Source organism: Arachis hypogaea, chromosome 3 (assembly GCF_003086295.3).
Source record: "Arachis hypogaea cultivar Tifrunner chromosome 3, arahy.Tifrunner.gnm2.J5K5, whole genome shotgun sequence".
Lineage (NCBI taxonomy): Eukaryota > Viridiplantae > Streptophyta > Magnoliopsida > Fabales > Fabaceae > Arachis > Arachis hypogaea.
The window spans coordinates 288708-307142 of NC_092038.1; the positions used below are offsets into that span (position 1 = coordinate 288708).

Below are 18435 nucleotides of genomic sequence, written 5' to 3' on the forward strand. Positions count from 1 at the left end.
TATTGGTATTGGTGATGATGACGGTAGAAGAGATAATGATGATGATAAAATATGGTTACACAATAAAAATAATAGAAGTAAGAGTGATAATAATGAGGATAAAAAAGATAATGGTAGTAGTGGTAGTAATTGGTTATATTGTTGAAAAGATTTTTGTGGGGGTTTAAAACCCCCACAAAATACAAATAAAACCCTCCACAAAACTAATTTTTATTATTATTTAATGAATTTTTTAACAGAGGGACCGTATTGTCCCAAAATAAAAAGGTCGAGGGTCGAAGTGTCCCTTTTTTTGGACAGGGATCGCTTTGTCCTTTGTGAAAATAGACAAGGACCGGATTAGGTCTTTACTCTTTTCAAAACTACTACATTTTAGCTTTTTAATCCCACAAAATATAAGCAACCAAAATTTGTAGTTAAATAATATTAATCAATATTTCTTTTTTAATTTAAAAAAATTATTTTTTTGAGAATTATAATTTAAAATTAAGAATTTATAATTAAAATAGATAAAATAATTTTAAAAGTTTAATTGATATTGACTAAAAAAATTTGCTATCAAATATTACCTTTTTAATACTATAATATTTATATGCGTTCCATAAACTAAAAAAAACTAAGAATCAATCAATAAAATTCTTATTGTAAAAATAAACTTAGTTTAATCTAAATATTTCAAAAATGTTTTATTTTACTTTCTGTAAAAACTTTATTTTGGTATAAGTTTAAATATTTTGAAAAATATTTTATTTTAATCTGTAAAAAACATTAAAAATTAATTTCAGGAAGCTGAGGATAAAAGAAAAAATTGAACATAAATCAAATATTTTTAAGAAAGGTTTATATCTAAACTAAAAGAAAAAATGAATAAGGAAGAAAACCAATTTTGAGGAACAAAAAAATATTTAACATTTTAATTATAAAAAAAAACCTAATATTGATTCTGTTTAATAATGTTCATCTCTGTTGTACTCGTAGACACTGCAATTGACTCTGTGACTTGCGAAACCAAATCACTGCATCTGCATCTGAATCTGCATCATCATCAATGGTTAACACCCATTTCCTCATTCTCTTTCTTCTACTCTTTCGCATTCTTCAGTCTCCATCTCCTTCCGTTGCAGCTTCGCCCTCTGATCACCGCTACCATATTGGGAAGCATCTCCCATTTTTTGTCAACACAGTTGGACCCTTCAACAATCCCAGGTTCCTTCCTTCAATCCAAAATTCCAACTTTTCCCCATTTTTCTTAATCTTCATGCAATTCATTCATTATTAGCTCTCTTGCAGTGAGACATACGAATACTATGATTTGCCATTCTGTCAACCAGGTAATATAAGACACTCTTAGTCTTAGGTTTTATTCTAATGATATTGAAAATGAAGTCAAATTGTCATTGGGACCACTTTGATTGTGAACAAGTTTGTGTTTTCCACAGAACCAATTGTGAGAAAGAAGGAGTCCCTTGGTGAAGTTCTCAAGGGGGACCGTTTGTGCAATGCTTTGTATGAAATCAAGTTCAGGGAGAACAAAATTAATGAGACATTGTGCCAAAAATGGATTAATGTTGATGAGGTTGCAAGCTTCAAGGAAGCTATTAACCGTGACTACTACTTCCAGTTTTACTTGGATGACCTTCCATTTTGGGGGTTTATTGGGAAGCTTGAGGAGGATAGCTGGAGTCCTGCTGGGGGAGGGACAAAGTATTACCTTTTTACGCATGTTCAATTTGATGTTCTTTTCAATGGAGACCAAGTCATTGAAGTGAATGCATTTGGTGATCCGAATCGCGCCATTGATATAAGTAATGATGTTGATGTTGATGTTAAGTTCACTTATTCAGTTACCTGGAATGCAACTGCACTGCATTTTGAGAACAGGATGGACAGATACTCAAGAACTTCTTTGCTGCCGATGTATCGTCAAGTTCATTGGTTCTCATTCATTAACTCAACCATCATCATTTTGCTCTTGGTTGGTTTACTCGCCCTTCTATATACACGGCAGCTGAAGAGTGATCTGAAAAAGTATTTTTCTTCCTTAATCATGATCCTATAAGAAAAATAACATTTTTCTGGGAGTTACATTTGTTTCTTATCCTAATGTTTTTCACTTGCAATTAGGTTTTCTAATGCGAATGAAGAAGACAAGGAGGTTGGATGGAAATCCATCCATGCCGATGCATTCAGACATCCTCCAAACTCATCCTTACTTTTTGCTCTTGTGGGAATTGGAACCCAGTTGCTAATCTTGTAAGCTACTAATGTCTTTGAGGTGCATCTCAGGCCTCTCCCCAAAAGTCAATTATTCATTTTATAGTCTTTACTCGGCATTGTCAATTCGTCATGGCCGTAATATTTGAAGTTTGTGATACATAGATTCATCAAAACTAAATCCGCTAACTCTTAACTTTGCTCCTTTTTTTGTAATACAAACTAATGTCAATTTGTTCTGCAGGCTTTTTGTCTTGCTATTTCTAGGATTTATTGGAACCCTCTATCCATACAGTCGTGGAGGACTGTTGAATTACCTTGTCCTGCTATATGCTCTTTCGACTGTTTTTGCTGGGTACTCATCAGCATCCTTCTACAGCCAGTTTGTTGGAAATGGATGGGTAATCCTATACGCAATTAACATGGAAAATAAATGATGTCTCATTATACTTTTCTATCAACATCCTATGCCTGTTGTGTGACTTGATTATGATTCCAGGAAAGGAGTGTTAGTTTAGCAGCAATTCTTTACACTGGACCAGTTTTTGTCATAGCCTCTATCCTCAACATTATTGCAATATCTTATGGTGCCACAACTGCTCTCCCATTCGGCTCCATTATTGTGATTCTTGTTATATTCATAGTCCTTGCTATCCCCTTGCTCATGTTTGGTGGAGTTGTTGGATACCGCTTTAGAATTGAGTTTCAAGGCCCTTCTTCGGCAAAGAGATATCCTAGGGAGATTCAACAGCTTGCTTGGTATAGGAGAACACCATTTCAAATGTTTATCGGTGGTCTTGTGCCCTTTAGTGCAATTGTCCTGCAGTTACATCAGGTGTATGCTAGTATGTGGGGCTACAAAATATACACACTTTCTAGCATTTTGTTCGTCACATTTATCACTGCCATTGTGATAATTGCATTTGTCAATATTGGCTTGACATACATTCAATTATCTGTGGAAGACCATGAATGGTGGTGGAGGTGAGTTATTTTGCTGACAAAAATACTTTCTGCTTGCTTTTGTCCAACCCCCCCCCCTCTTTTCTCTTGGTTTTGTGCGTTGGGCAATATTTGATCTTTGATAACCATGAAAGCATGCTAACTGAAATCAATGTGGTGATGGTTGAGTTTAGATGTAATATATATGCATGTACTTTATTCTCATTGTCTAAGTTTCATTCTAATCTCATTACTCTCTCAGGAATTGGGCTGCCTTGTTTCTTTCCAGTTTCCTTGTTCACTTGTGATTTGATTAGCCTTTTCTTTCTTGCTTTTTTCAGTTCTTCTCTTTAATTATGCTTCTTTTTCTCGTTAGAAAATATATAAATAAATAAATGGTTTATTTCATTAGGCACCCTTGGATGAGGCTTTGTCATTAAAATACTTTATTTGGTGGTTGCAGATCTGTGTTGTGTGGCGGCTCAACAGCCATTTTCATGTTTGGATATTGCATCTACTTCTATGTGAGATCAAATATGAGTGGATTCTTGCAGCTATCCTTCTTTTTTGGCTACAATGCATGTTTTTGCTATGCTTTCTTCCTAATATTTGCCTCCATTAGCTTCCGAGTTTCGTTGCTATTTGTTCGCCATATATACCATGCTGTTAAGAGAGAGTGAGACATGTTCCTGTCGTCTAGTCACCTACCTCAGAACCACAAAGGGACTGCCCCCCAGAAAGTGAAATATACTTAGCTTGTTTTAAGGGTGTTCCTTCATTGATTTCTTTAACAAGGACATTTGTGCTGAAAGTGTATCTTCAAACTTATTTTTGTAATCAAATTGAAAACAAATACAGGCAAATCAAGCTAGATTAAATCAAATTTCAGACCACACCAAACTAAGGCTTGCCATACTTCAGTCCGTTGAAACAAGAGAGAGTAATGATTAGTGAGAAGCCTTTTTGCAAGTTGAAAACTTCCTTGGTCTCTTCTTTTGTCTCCATTTGTTTAAGGAGAAACATCTCCGCAGCCCCGCGAAATTTCATTGACCAAGTTTAATACCTTAGTTCAGTCTTGAAAATTATTTTCACTGTTTTCTTATTTTGTTATATATCTTTCTGAAAACAAAAACTACCCGAATAGTCTAAATAAATTCAATCATGCTTTTCAAAATTATTTATCATGTGAGAAAAGAATCTCTCTAATCTCAAGAACCAGTTTTCAGGGAGCTAAAACTACACAATATTGTTGCTTTAAAACTGAAAAAGCGCGGTATTTACACTAGAAGAAAAAATAATAATAAAAAAAAACTCCCACAACAAATACAAAACTTAGTACATGCGCTACATGCATGTGTGTGTATACACATCAGAGAGCAGAGGAAGTTCTTGATTTCTGAATCTTATCTTCCTCCGAGGGCGGCGACGGTGACATTGCCGCATGGTATGATGAGGAAGTTAGCTGTGCCAAAGCAGGAATAGCCCCACCTGCAGTTATTCCAACAACATCTTGTCAACTCAGCAACACAATAATCAATATTATAAGAACAAGACCACTCATCAGTACCCAAAGTTTGCATTATCAACACATCACGATAAGTACACTTGGACCATAAAAATATTCATTTTTCCACGTAACTAGCAAGAAGCTAATATTCAAGGGTACTGGTATCTTTATTTGTGGTTAAAATTTCATGAGATGTCCCACAAACTCAAATACTTATTCATTTGTTAGTAAAAATTTTGATTAAATCCAGCCATGGGTTATAAAAGGGGTATCAATACTCTTATACAAACACTGTTACCAATGGAAATTTCTAAATACATAAGAGATTCACCTGCCAGCCCTGCACAAGCTGAAGAGAACACTATCACAGGTGGTGCCTGAAATCAGAGAGGTTTCATTCAGTGTGATTATTAGCAATAAGTTTATGCTGACAAAAGAATGCAGGAAGCATTGACCTAGGAGTATTTCTGCAGCGTAGTGAGTAAAAGCCCTATACTGTTTGAATGCTTATGAACTCAATTTCAGATACCCCAACTTACAAATGATGTCTAAGCACCAATATGGAAGAAAGGTCTATATTAAAGGAACTGCATTTTAGAACAAATAAGACTTTTTTCTTCAAAAGAGTCCTTTTACCAAAAAATAATCATGTTTGGGTAAAAACACTGAAAGAGATGCTAAACAAAAATAATAATTTTAGAGGGAGAGGGATCTAATGCCACTTAAGCTACGATTCATTGGCATATTTGGTATTTACTTTAAAGAGTACCTAAAATCTCCTGAATGAGAACAAATCAAAGCAACTATACCTTATATAATCTATATTCATCAAGCAAGTATTTATGTAGTAATTATAGAGGGAATAAACTGATACTCAGAAGAAGTTCTTCTATTTTAAGCTCTATAATAGCATCATGATTATCAGAAAAATCATGGAGAGAACATGAGAGAATCATCTGACTTGTTTGCAAAGCTTAAAGTGGCAAATGGAATTTATTCATTAATGGAGGAAGCAATGGTGTCTAGGTAACAAGGGCTGTTCCCTTGACACACTAGTTTGGTAAAATGCTTGTTTAAGGATCTAAGGCAAAAAGGGTTTCCATACCTGATAATAACTATTTTGAGGAACAAATGGTTCTCTTTTTAAAATCCAAAGATTTATAACCATCAATTTGCCGTTGATTTGGAGGAAAATAGAACAAAGGTTGAAATTACATACAAACTATCTAGACCGTTTTTTTTTTTTCTGAAAAAAGAAAGTAAATCTCCTAGATCATAAACAAATAATGCTACACTCTTAGTTATTTAGTATGCTTAATCTAAGACATTAAAACTAGTAAAAGATGCATCCAAACATTGAAGATAAGGCAGAAGTATAAATGAACATAAGCCAAAAAAGAACTAAAGAAGGGGACAGAAAGCACAGAGAACTTACACCAACAAGAAAATGTACCCACATTGGTCCTTTGACGTGTCTCTGAACAACTGGCATAACTGCATTACAAATGGGAAAAAATAAACTTCAATAATGCTCTTGGCCATTAATATTAACATTAAAGCTTCATCTTTAGTTTGAAACATGGACTTTGTCTGCAACTATGATTTACAAATCAATCAAAAGATATACATTCTCAATTTCTCATTCTTCTTGTTACTTAATGCTATATGTCCCACAACAAGATTGAAGGCAGTGTATCTCAGTTGTTTCAAAGTAGGTATTTAAAGCCTTTATATAAACAAATGAAATCAGCTAAATTTATCAATGTTTCTAAGATTGATATCTTACCTACAATCAGGAGGGAGGGAACAGGTAAAATTTGAAGTGTAACAAAATTCATAAAATTCTTTAAAAAAAAAAAAAAAAAACTATTGAGAGAAACTGAGATGCAGCAATAATGCAAGTCAAAGGAGAACAATAGAGATGAAATGAAATAATATTCAGAGTAGGGCAATTTTTAAACTTTTTATTGCTTTTTAAGATGAGGTTGATCTGCCACCAGAAGAGGTGGTTGAGTCAGCATAGTGGGATCATCCCATATTTCAAGAGCAGATTACACTAACACCCTCTGCAGTTTGGTGAAATTCATTGTGACTCCCTTCTATTTGGCCAGATTACACTGGTGTTGTGTTAATTACAGGTTGTTTAGTGCCATGTTCTACAGAATACAAGCATGTATAACATACCCTAAAGCTCTGGAGTGATAGAGTACATTCTTGAGAGAAAGAGATGGGCCGGGTTGAATTTTGCCAAACTCTGGGAAGGGGAGTGTGATTTGCTCATATTTGAATCCCACTCATCAATCTACACACAATTCCACCAAACTGACTTGGTGGCTGTGATCAGGATCTTCAACCCCAGCAGAAATTTGACAAGAATAATTAAATTATGCCCCGCCAAGTTTTCAAATATGAATTACCCCTTAGAACAGCATAGCAAGGTACCATATCAAGCTGATACACGATATCATATATCCAAAATTCAACATGATGCATTTAAAGGGTACTAAAAATTACATACCATGGTTAAATCCATAAAATGCACTTGTAATGCCACCAACGGCAGAACCGATCTGCATTAAAGAAATAAAAATTAAGTATAAAAACCATCTAGAACAACTATCAAACCTCAAAATCCACGGGGGCAAAAATAATCGCAGTCTTAGATCCAATTCTCAGCCAAAAAATGGATCTAAAAGCTTGAATTTTGAGAAGAAAAAAGAAGTGGGGTGTGAAGAAACTAACCATAGAAAAGCTATCCCTGATCAGGGGCGGAATGGTCCAGCTACTGGTTTCCTACAACAAATTGAGACCAAAGCGAAAAATAGCAAAATTGAGAGAAAATTCGAAGTGGGAAAATAGAGAAACTTAAATAAAAAGAAAAAAAAAATACCATGTGCTTAGAAAGTGGGCCTGCGCAGTGATAGCAGCGAAGGTTTGTAGTGTTGTCGCCGCCATTGGAAGCTCTGGTCTTGTTGCTGTAGCTGTTGGGGCGTGCCGCCATGTTCGTGGATACCAGAATCACAAACTCTGGTTTTGGTTTAGAATTTGGATCAAAGCCACGTTGAAGAGTAGACACTAGAAACTTGAAACTTTAACAATAATATTATAATCAAATTAAATTAGGTTTAGGAATTAGGATCAAAATCTATTTAAAACCTTCCTTTCCCTTCCAAGTTCTATTGATCCGTATCTTTAAATGTGTTCGACGATCAACATAGAGAAGATAAGTTTTGTTATTTCAATCAAACCAAATTAAATTTTTTCTATTAATTATATTTTTAGGATTAAGCTCCATTATTTATCATGGGAAAATTAATAATAAATTTTAATTTATCTAAAAACAATGCGTTTTTAAAAACCATGTAAAGTGAGTCTGTGAAAAAATTAATCATTAAATTAAAAGTTTATATGTATAGATCATCTCTAAAATAATTATATACTAGTATTTTTATCCATAATAATAATACGGGAATATAAATTTTTTAAAATTATGGTCTACTTTGTTCTGTCAATATAGATTATGCATGTCATAAAAGATTTATAAAATTAAACTATTTTTATAACAAAATTCATAAGTTGACAAAAGTTTCTGATTAAGAATACCAATGTACCTGTAAATAAAAAATCAAATAATAAGATTTTTAGTTAATATTTTTATATGAAAAAGTGTAATTTTTTATTAATAATTAATTTTAATATTCGTTATCTAAAATTTAAAACAGTTTGACATGTATAATTTTATATTTAATTAAGTGTTAAGTCTTTTACACAAATAGAAATAATTAATTTTTATACTTGTTATTTAAAAATAATATTTTTTCTCTCTATGTATATAAAAATATAATTAGATATTAGCATAAAAAAATGATACTGATAGTTATAAAATTACTCAAAATTAATTTTTTCAAAATAATTGAATCTTGATTCTAACTTTTAATTATAACATTAGTATTCTCTCCAAATTATATGTAATAAATATTTGAAAGAAGAAAAATGAAAATACAGATTAGAAAGATAAGCGGTGAAATTTAAAACTAAATAAAAAAATTAAAAAATTATGTACATAATAATAATAATATTTTTTATTTGAATTATATTATTTTGTTAATTTTGTTTTCTGAATAATTAAAAGATAGAAAAAATAGAGAAAGAGAGAAAAGAGAAAGAAAGATAAAGATGAAAAATGAGAGTGAGAAATTGTTAATTTTGGAAGAAAAATTTATTTTAATTATAAAAAAATGTCAGATGACATATTTTGATTTGTCAAATTATTAATATAAAATATAAATTATATAGAGTAAAAATAGTAGAGAGAAATAGAAAAATGGAGAGAGGTACTTGAGAGAATTTAGAAAGGGAGTTTATTAATTAAAAAAAATATATATTCTCTCAATTTTAATACGAGAGTGTTATGTGACACATTTGATTATTAAAATAGATAGTAATTAGTATTTTTACTCGTAATAATATTATGGGAATATAAATTTTTTAAAATTATGGTTCACTTTATTCTGACAGTTATAGATAATGCATGTCATAAAAGATTGGGCAATTTTCAATAATAAATAAACTGTCTTCCAATATTACCAGATTACATAATATCCAAAACGGATACCAAAATGCATTTTTCTCATAAACTATGTAAATCGTGACAGGGAAGCCGCGGTTTTAAATACACGTAACTGTTACAGAGATATCACATTTTACATTCTAAAAAAAATAAGTATAATTCGCAATAGAGATGTCACGGTTTATGTGTGAATGACTAGTTACTAATGTTTATAAACCGCGACAGGATCCAGCAATTTATGCGTTAACGAGCAATTTGCAGAATAGTTAAGCTTATTTTAGTTCACGGTAAATTGATATTTTGATCAGGAGTCATGGTAAATTTATTTTTACCCATTCCATTTCAGATACACATACATTCTTTTTTATCTATACATCATCTTTTTTATATAAAACTAAATATGGATCATCCGAAATGAGAGGACATATTAAGTGTTGCATGCATGAGAATTGAGAAGTGAGAAGCAAAAATAAAAGGAAAAGGAAGGCAATAATGTAGAAAAGGTGATGGAAGCTAAGTGAGAGGGGACACCTAGGAACCAATGAGTTAGGAGTAGTAGTGCTAATGTCAACCAAGGTCACTTCCAAGAATAATAAGGAATGAATGATAGGAGAAAAGTTGAAATGAGACCCAACCTCTTATCACATCTAATTAAAATCATAATTCACAACAAAAACATATAATTCCCATACTTGATATATATCTATCAATTAAAATTTCTGAAAGGCATCTTGTTAAGTATAAAGATAGGTGGGGAAGTGAGAATCCATTTTTTGTGGCTTCCGAGAAGAAGAATAACCCAAATTCTTTGCTTGAGAATATAATTTATGATTTATGGAGTTAACATTCTCACATATATTCTCATTCCAACTTAAAGAATCTTTGAAACTTTCCTTTTCCTCACTTTTCTTTTTTCATTCATTTATTTTTTTCTAATTTGTCTTCTTTTCCTTTTTCCTTTTTGTCCGTGAGGAATATCATTCCGTGGTCATTTCTCGCTTTGCATTCCAACCAACACCACATCATCATAATCATAATAGCCAGTAACCATCTTAACAATACTCTTCTCTTTTTTCTTTGCTTAATTATGATTCACTATTAACTAGCTAGTATTCATACATATATAACTATAATAACTTGCTTGCTTTCCAATTCCCTCATGCACTCCAAAGTGGCTCTATCATTCTAGTTCATGTAACATTAAATTGTGTTTAAAAAGAAAAAGAAGGTAACACTGTAAGTACAAGCATAATAGGAATAAAAATCAGTGTGTCGTGTAGGGTAAAGCTATAAGGAAAGTAAAGGATATTAGTAAGGACAGTTGGGCAGCATCATATAAAGATGACTGTCAACATGGAAAATACGGTTCCTTATGAGCATGGCACATAAAAGATACATGCCGAATAAATTTATTCTAGTTTCTAGGGGAAAAAAAAAACAGCACTTTACTCCCACACAATATAGATTATGTCTACCAAAAACAATATATATTCTATAATTTCAAAACTAAAAAGGTTCAGGGATATATAGATTGATGATACATTTATCAAGCATAATAATTTTACTCAAACCACCATATTGTATGCTCAAAATAATTTAGACCAATTATTGAGTCATGTGTTTATTGGTAAAAAAGGGTTAAATCCTACTTATTATATGTAACTGAACTACTCTACCTATCTAAATTACAATCACACCAGGTATGGATTAGTGTGTATCTAAGTCATTACATTTAGATAACATCCCCAAATAATGTGGGACTGTAGCAATAAAAAAATTCTATATTTGTATGGTTAATTTCAAATGCACTGAAGAAAATATTCAGTCTTTACTATATATAAGTGACAGCACCAAACAAAAGCACTAGTCTGATCTGCATGGTCAGCAATAATATAAATTTAAAGAGACAAGGCAAAAGTAGAAGTTGGCAAATTGGGAGAAGCAAATAATGAAAAGTAATCATAAAAGGTTAATCCTCTTTACACTCTGCCAACTGCATCGATGTTTTTCTGATCTTCTCCCTTTCCCTGTCACATATATAGGATCAAACTCTTAAAAATATTATAAATATATTTAGATCTCTACTTGAATGATTTTACAAGCAGTGAAATAATCCCTTTGTTTTATTTACATAATTAATAAGTAGATGTTTGTATAGTACAATGATAATACACATACATATTGCCATTTTTTATGTACTGAGAAATAATTCTTTGTAATTTTTGGCATTTTATTAGTTTAATATGTTTTGGAGTCTCTATCCATATATATGCCGTTAATTGGAGATTTGACAAGATCATCAGTGTTTAATTTGTTTACTGCATAACATGATATTGTGTTTTTGCATGTGAAAAATACATTCTAACAGGTCTTTCATTATGCAATGTCTCATCTTACATTGTTTTATTTGAAATTACTGTATGTATTTTACTTCATTTCTAATTGTAAAAAAAGAAGAAGCAGAATTAAATTCAAATTTTTCTAGCATATTTTGAATCATTGCCAATAATTGTTTATTAATTATATCAAATGTTGACAAAACCATGTTTAAAAAAATGTGAGGAAACAAATTCTTTTAGCTGTCATGATAAGCTTGTCATATATATCATGATATAGAGAATTTGCCAAGTGGTGATATTAAGTCCATCTAGGGGAGCAAATTCGATATATCAAAAATTTAAATGAATAAAAAATAAAAAAGGGGTATCAAAACCAATCCTCTTGCAAAAATTATTCCAATCCACATGCTAGAAAACTACTTAGGAACTCAGCTTTAACTTTATCCAAAGCCTCTGAGAGAGATTCTCCTCCTGGCCGCATTAAATATTCCAAAATAAATATCAGAATCAAGAACAAGAATAATTAAGGAGAAGTGATGGATGTGAAGATACTGTTCAAGGAATCTCTGCCCTATTTATTTTTTCTTGGTTTCTGTAAGTTGTCATCACATTTTAGTCTAATTTTGCACCTGAATGGGGTATCATTATCAGCATATCTGAGATATGGTTTATATATAATAAATAAATCTCTTCATTCCTACATTATTTGTGTCTGGTGACAAGTGGTTTAGTCCTTTATTATGACAAACATAAATTTTATTCCGCATTAGCTTTTGTTGTTTTGATAAATTGTATCAAATTTAATCACCAAGTACCATACCACTCTAAATATAATGAACAGCAACATATAATGATATTTTTTCCCAATTGAATAATGCATATCTTCTCCATGCAGTTGACACATGCATTTGCCTGTGGAATGCATGGTTTTAATTAAAACTGAATCAGATTCTAATACATTCTTTAATCTTTTTTGGTAGTGGTTTAGCCTGGCATATGCCATGCAGTTAGAGCTCCCTCTATGCTATGCTATGCTATGGACCAATTCAACCCCACAACAATTTATACTAATTCCCATTTCAATGGCCAACAATCAATCATTTTCTGTTTCAGAGCATTTCATTTTGATAGTGTATCATTTAGGTCTAGATGCATCCCGTTCTATCTATTTGAGCATGCACAGTAGTTAATATGAGAATGTTATGCATGGATAATAACAATATATATAACTCTACATAATAAATAATATATTGTTACACACCATACTCTTATTTGTACAGTTATAACCAAAATTTCTCTAAGATTTTAATTATATGATGATGATATTCTGCATCTTTATATATATTTTGTAATTAAATTATTATATTAATTTCTTTTATAAATATGGTACTGATCTCTTGAAACGAGTTTAGTATAAATATGATAAATTTATTACATATATAGCATGATACTTTTACATAAAAGCCTGTATAATTTAACTGGTTACATAATTAAGAAGGAAAGGTGTGCACCAATTCATACAGTAGAATGTAGAATCTGGTGTTAACCAAGGTACAAGTCAAGGCCAAGCAAGTGGTCCTATATATATATGCTACTACTGTATTTAGCAGCTAAATGCAAGTATAGAAACAAGTACAATTTTTGCTTTCACTTTTTCATGAGGTCCCACCTTAACTTGAGATTCTAGAGAGTAGGGAGGATGGTGCATTTTGTTTTCCTTTGCCAAAGAAAAAACAAAAAAGAAAAAGAAAAATTTCAGGGTCCACCTTGCTTCTATATTTTTAAAACGGTGGAGGCTGAATAAGTTCCAAACTTATTGAAGGAGACAAAATAGAAGGTATTCTTATTCTATTCCTTACCTCCAAATAGTTCCATGCAAGCATCTTCTCACAATTTTATTTTTAAATTTTATTTTTCTACCTTTTCTTATATTTCAAGGTGCTCTAGTCAATGGAATCTTTTCCTTTTTTTTTTTTACAATCAATTAAGTTCTTTGGTGTCTCTATCTTCATATATACTTGAACATGTATATTATACATAACATTCAGCAAGACCAAATCTATCATATATATATGCTACTAAAGAACTATATATGTACCTTGAGGACTCATAAAATGGTCACAAATATCTAATAATTGATGAGGAGCAAAAAATTTGATGTTGTAATAACTCCCAAGAATCCTCCATTAGAACAAATATAAAGGATAAGTGTTGGAGTTCCAAGCTGAGAGGAATATCAGATTCTACAGAATAACCAAGTCAGAAAAAGAAATAAATTCTAAATAATAATAATAATAATAACCCGCTTTCAAATCTGGGAATATGATTCCCACTTTTTTTTTGGTCTGGGAAACGAATAAGAATGATAATTGGGTTAAAATTGGATCAATACTAGAACCTAATTATGAGTTGCCAGTTAAGAAGTTGGTATTTTTTCATGAATTGTATTTGTTAACATCAATATTTTTTTCCCAGTACAGATATGCATGTTCATCTGTATAAATAGATTGGTCAAGCTATAGTACATTTGTTAGTAGAAAATAATTATACAATTTTCTATTTATTTTTTCTTATTTATTTTTTAAGGGAAGTTGTATTGCAAAGAAATTGTAATGGAATTGGAATAATGTTTTAGCACTATCTTAGAATGGAAATTAAAATTAGAGAAAATGGGGTCCACAAGCACAAACACAAAGTGAGGAAAAAGTATAGTTATAAGGAACATAGTCACATACACTATATCTAATAATAATATTATGGTGGATACTACAATGAAGATGGCATAATTGTCTTCATATGAGTATATTTCTTTTTGACCTTTGGATGATGGATTGTATGGTTAGATTTTGATATTTATAAAAGTGTTGTTTTTGTTTAAAGTGTGGCTAAATAAATAAACCACACTTTTAACCAAAGCATCTTCATGAGAAGATATTTTTGCCATCTTCATTGTAGTATCCACCTAATATTATTCAGGTCACCGAACATAAAAGGATTGAGTGTTTTCCATTGGTTCTATCAAAGATTCCATTCTACCACATTGGTTCCTCCTCTCTCCATCTTTCAGATATAAATACATGCTTCTTCATGTGCTTTGCGCTGAGGAGTAGTAGTTTGCACTGAACAACAAGAAGAAACAAGCACAACAATTTAGCTAAGTTCACTCATTGATCATCATTATATTATCTGATATAGCAAAGTGATCTGCAGATAATAGAGAGGTAAATGCTCAAACAATATAATGGTTCTCATATCATTAGAGGAGTCCGCCACCTCAATTATAGTTATAACCGGGTTGATAAAATGTGTTTGCAGGTGGAAGAATGTACCATCATCATCATCAAGGGAAGAACATCCATTCTTCAAGTTCAAGAATGGCAATGTCTTCTGAGAGGCACATGTTCCTTCAAGCTGCTGGAAATGGGTCCGGGGGTGATTCTGGGCTTGTGCTCTCCACAGATGCCAAGCCTAGACTGAAATGGACACCAGATCTTCATGCCAGGTTCATAGAAGCAGTTCATCAGCTTGGTGGAGCTGACAGTGAGTAACTCACTATATATCTATAAATTCACACTAATAACTAATAACTACATACATCTCATCATAACAATAATAATATATGTTGCTGCTGCAGTTACATATACAAACCACAATTTGGCACCATGTCACTTGTGGATCATCAAATAAAATGAGCATGGAGATTTTTCAATTCTCTAATTAATGCATGCTGTACAATAATCCTTTTTTTTTTCCTTACAGAGGCAACTCCAAAAACAGTGATGAAACTCATGGGAATTCCCGGGCTTACCTTATACCATCTGAAGAGCCATCTTCAGGTAATACAAGAGATTCGAGTTGGTTTATGTCTGATATTTTTAGTGTTATATATGTATATGATCCTTCCTCTCAAGTTAATTGACTCCCAACTATATAAATTATTTTGAATATAGCATATGGAAACTTCTGTTTTAATGCTTTTCTCCCCCCCCCCCCCCCCAACAAAAACTCAGTTGTTTCGCCATAATCATGAAATCACTAGTCTCTTGATTTCCAAGCCCTGTGCACACATGCGTGGGTATATATATTTTTAGCAAATTCATAATATATTATTTAAGGCTGCTAAACATTTTCTTGTCTGGTGGATCAGTGTACATGCTAAATTGCTGTATAAAGAAACAAGTTTCTGTACATATATGATGTGCATATGCAAAGAGCTACAAATAAAATCCAATAAATAACTTGTATATGGTACAAAAAGAATTAATGATATCCTTTTTCCCATTTTGACAACAGAAGTACAGACTGAGCAAGAATCTGCAAGGACAAAGTAATAACAACGTGCCTCACAAAATTAGTAAGTGGATAATCTCTCTTTTCATAATCTTATTATGAAACCACGCACGAATTGAAGATCAGACTCATGTTATTAGTATGTCACACAAAACCAGGTGCAAGTAGTGTATCTACGGGAGAAAGACCCTCTGAAAGCAATGGCACTCACAATCATATGAACAACAACACTTTAAACACTATTCCGTCTTCTCCTCAGTCGTCGAATAACAAGTAAGAAATTAAAAAATTTTCACATACATGCTTCTTGTATTATATATATATATATATATATATATTCAATCAACATTCTGCAAGTAGTGAGGTTTCATAGTAGTAATTAATTATTAAACTTGCATTATTCTGCTTGTACCAGAGATTTACACATAAGTGAGGCACTGCAGATGCAGATAGAGGTGCAAAGAAGGCTAAATGAACAACTAGAGGTGTGTATGTGATACCCTTTTACCAACTTAAATAGAAATTTAACTTTGCTTAGCATCGCACACCTCATTCAATTATGGATAGATCAGTTGAGTTGTCACCCTAATAGTATACGATACTATGATTAATTAGTCCCAACTTAAATACCATACCATGCTTTCACTATATTCATCCCATAATAAGTCAAATTAAACCACTTATGATATTATAATATACATTAATAAACACAGACATGGCATCTGTATGTGTGTGTATATATATATTTGGTGTATGTATGTGTATTCAAAAAGATATTTTCATCATTCATAAAAGAAAATAAAAATGATTTCGTTCTAATTAAGAAAGAAATTGGAACGGGTTTGACAGGTGCAAAGACACATGCAAGTGAGGATAGAGGCACAAGGGAAGTACCTGCAAGCAGTGCTGGAGAAAGCTCAAGAAACACTTGGGAAACAGGATTTGGGAGTAGTAGGGCTTGAAGCTGCAAAAGTCCAACTCTCTGAGCTTGTTTCCAAAGTTTCCTCTCAGTGCTTGGAGCTTCAAACCAACAACAACCACTTACCAAATAATAACAATAATGACTGCTCCATGGACAGTAACAGTTGCCTCACATCAGAACAAGAGAATCTAAGGCCCTTCATCAATGGCCACCACCATAAATTCATGTTGGAGAGAAACACCACCACCACCACCACCAACTTTCTGACGCCATTAGGGAGCAAGAACAATAATAGTAACAGTGCTGAGAGAAGAAGCTATGTAGTGGAGAGAAGTCCAAGTAACTTGTCTATGAGCATTGGACTTGAAAGGGAGACAGAAGCAGCGATGATGATGAGTAGTGAGAAAGGTTCTCATCATCATCATCATCATCATCATCAAGATTATACGTTGCCACCTTCTTCTTACTTTTCAGCACCAAGGCTTGACCTTAACGCACGTGATCAGGATCAAAGTCATGAAGCAACTGCTGCAACTTGTAAACAGCTGGACTTGAATGGATTCAGTTGGAGCTAATTAATGATAGGTAGTAGTGACATACATACATACATGCATGCATGCATGCACGGTTTCAAGCTGTGGTTGTGGCTGTGATGCCAAAAGTTGTATAGGGACATATATCGAACAGTTGGCATGCCAGTGCAGCGAACTACTATATATTAATATTGCCATCACAAGTGGGGATCGGGGTAACAAGAATAGAGAATGCATGAATGTACAAGGCAAATGTATTATTACTTAATCATACAAATTAATTATCCGAAACTATATGTATGCAAGTACGAGAGTTATAAGTTAGTTACTTTTTGTAATTTATTTAATAAGTTGAAAGCTGAAACCAAATAGCAAATGAAATAAATAATAGTAGGAAAAGTATTGTTTTACTCTCTAATAAGCTGCTGGGTTGTTTGGTTATTGATCAAGACATGCAAGCCTGATAGATTTTACTTAGCTTGAACAAACTCTAAATTGCGTCTAGTTATGAATAAATAGTTGCAACTAAAATGAAAGTATGAAACATGGCTACATTCAAGAGTTGATGTTCTTTTTTCTTTTTTTTTTTTTTGTTCAGGACTAGTAGGTGTTGCCGTGTTGGGGCTAAAATTTTTATATATGAATAATTTTAATGTGAAATACAAAAGTATTTGATCATTTTGGTGTTTTACACAGTTGTGGTAGTAGTACAAAACGTCACTGACGTTTTGTAATAAAAAAATTTTTGATCATAAAAGAACAAAACGTCGCTGACGTTTTGTTAAAAAAATATTATTTTAATTAAAAAAATACAAAACGTCACTGACGTTTTGTAATAAAAAAATTTTTTGATCATGAAAGAACAAAACGTCGCTGACGTTTTGTTAAAAAAAATATTATTTTGATTAAAAAAATACAAAACGTCACTGACGTTTTGTAAATGGCCATAGTTGTGTTTAACACACAGTTTGGTTCATAATGAAGAATTTCACCTCTAGTAATACAATATTAAAAAGAAAAAGTTCCCGTGTTGGTCGTATGATAAGTTTCGGCCGTTTAAATAAAATAACAATTTTTGGTGATCCAATTGAATTTGAATATGCGCCCATAGTTTGTTT

At 32.2% G+C, this 18435-nt stretch overlaps 3 protein-coding genes across 4 annotated transcripts; 2 read left to right on the top strand and 1 right to left on the bottom strand.

The window, feature by feature from the left end:
* Positions 1–948: 948 nt before the first annotated feature.
* On the top strand, positions 949–4039 carry LOC112784654 (transmembrane 9 superfamily member 5). The gene is made up of 7 exons (XM_025827946.3): positions 949–1206; positions 1291–1331; positions 1440–2028; positions 2125–2253; positions 2459–2615; positions 2714–3198; positions 3620–4039. The coding sequence occupies exons 1-7, from the start codon at positions 1049–1051 to the stop codon at positions 3834–3836; spliced, it is 1776 nt and encodes a 591-aa protein (XP_025683731.1). The 5' UTR covers positions 949–1048; the 3' UTR covers positions 3837–4039.
* A 258-nt stretch (positions 4040–4297) lies between these two features.
* LOC112784663 (uncharacterized) lies at positions 4298–7935 on the bottom strand. Its single transcript, XM_025827956.3, has 6 exons — positions 7554–7935; positions 7406–7456; positions 7182–7233; positions 6099–6157; positions 4995–5040; positions 4298–4644 (listed from the first exon to the last, which is right to left on the bottom strand). Exons 1-6 carry the CDS (start codon positions 7662–7664, stop codon positions 4526–4528), a joined length of 438 nt encoding a protein of 145 aa, XP_025683741.1. The 5' UTR covers positions 7665–7935; the 3' UTR covers positions 4298–4525.
* Positions 7936–14569: 6634 nt separating this feature from the next.
* LOC112784672 (myb-related protein 2) lies at positions 14570–17608 on the top strand. Of its 2 annotated transcripts, none has more exons than XM_025827974.3 (7): positions 14570–14793; positions 14888–15112; positions 15332–15408; positions 15866–15926; positions 16021–16135; positions 16278–16347; positions 16712–17608. In XM_025827974.3, the coding sequence occupies exons 2-7, from the start codon at positions 14896–14898 to the stop codon at positions 17357–17359; spliced, it is 1188 nt and encodes a 395-aa protein (XP_025683759.1). In that variant the 5' UTR covers positions 14570–14793; positions 14888–14895; the 3' UTR covers positions 17360–17608. The 2 variants fall into 2 exon arrangements, with proteins under 2 accessions (XP_025683759.1, XP_025683752.1); XM_025827967.3 differs by having other exon boundaries at positions 14590–14793; positions 16003–16135.
* Positions 17609–18435: the final 827 nt, after the last annotated feature.

Coding starts and splice junctions, on each gene's coding strand:
- LOC112784654 (XM_025827946.3), top strand. CDS start 1,049: ATGGTTAACACCCATTTCCTCATTCTCTTTCTTCTACTCTTTCGCATT. Junction 1,207..1,290: donor GGACCCTTCAACAATCCCAG/GTTCCTTCCTTC, acceptor GCTCTCTTGCAG/TGAGACATACGAATACTATG. Junction 2,029..2,124: donor CTGAAGAGTGATCTGAAAAA/GTATTTTTCTTC, acceptor ACTTGCAATTAG/GTTTTCTAATGCGAATGAAG.
- LOC112784672 (XM_025827967.3), top strand. CDS start 14,896: ATGTACCATCATCATCATCAAGGGAAGAACATCCATTCTTCAAGTTCA. Junction 15,409..15,865: donor ATCTGAAGAGCCATCTTCAG/GTAATACAAGAG, acceptor TTTTGACAACAG/AAGTACAGACTGAGCAAGAA. Junction 16,348..16,711: donor GGCTAAATGAACAACTAGAG/GTGTGTATGTGA, acceptor CGGGTTTGACAG/GTGCAAAGACACATGCAAGT.
- LOC112784663 (XM_025827956.3), bottom strand. CDS start 7,664: ATGGCGGCACGCCCCAACAGCTACAGCAACAAGACCAGAGCTTCCAAT. Junction 6,158..7,181: donor ATTTTATGGATTTAACCATG/GTATGTAATTTT, acceptor TTTGTAATGCAG/TTATGCCAGTTGTTCAGAGA. Junction 5,041..6,098: donor GGGTACATTTTCTTGTTGGT/GTAAGTTCTCTG, acceptor CTCTGATTTCAG/GCACCACCTGTGATAGTGTT.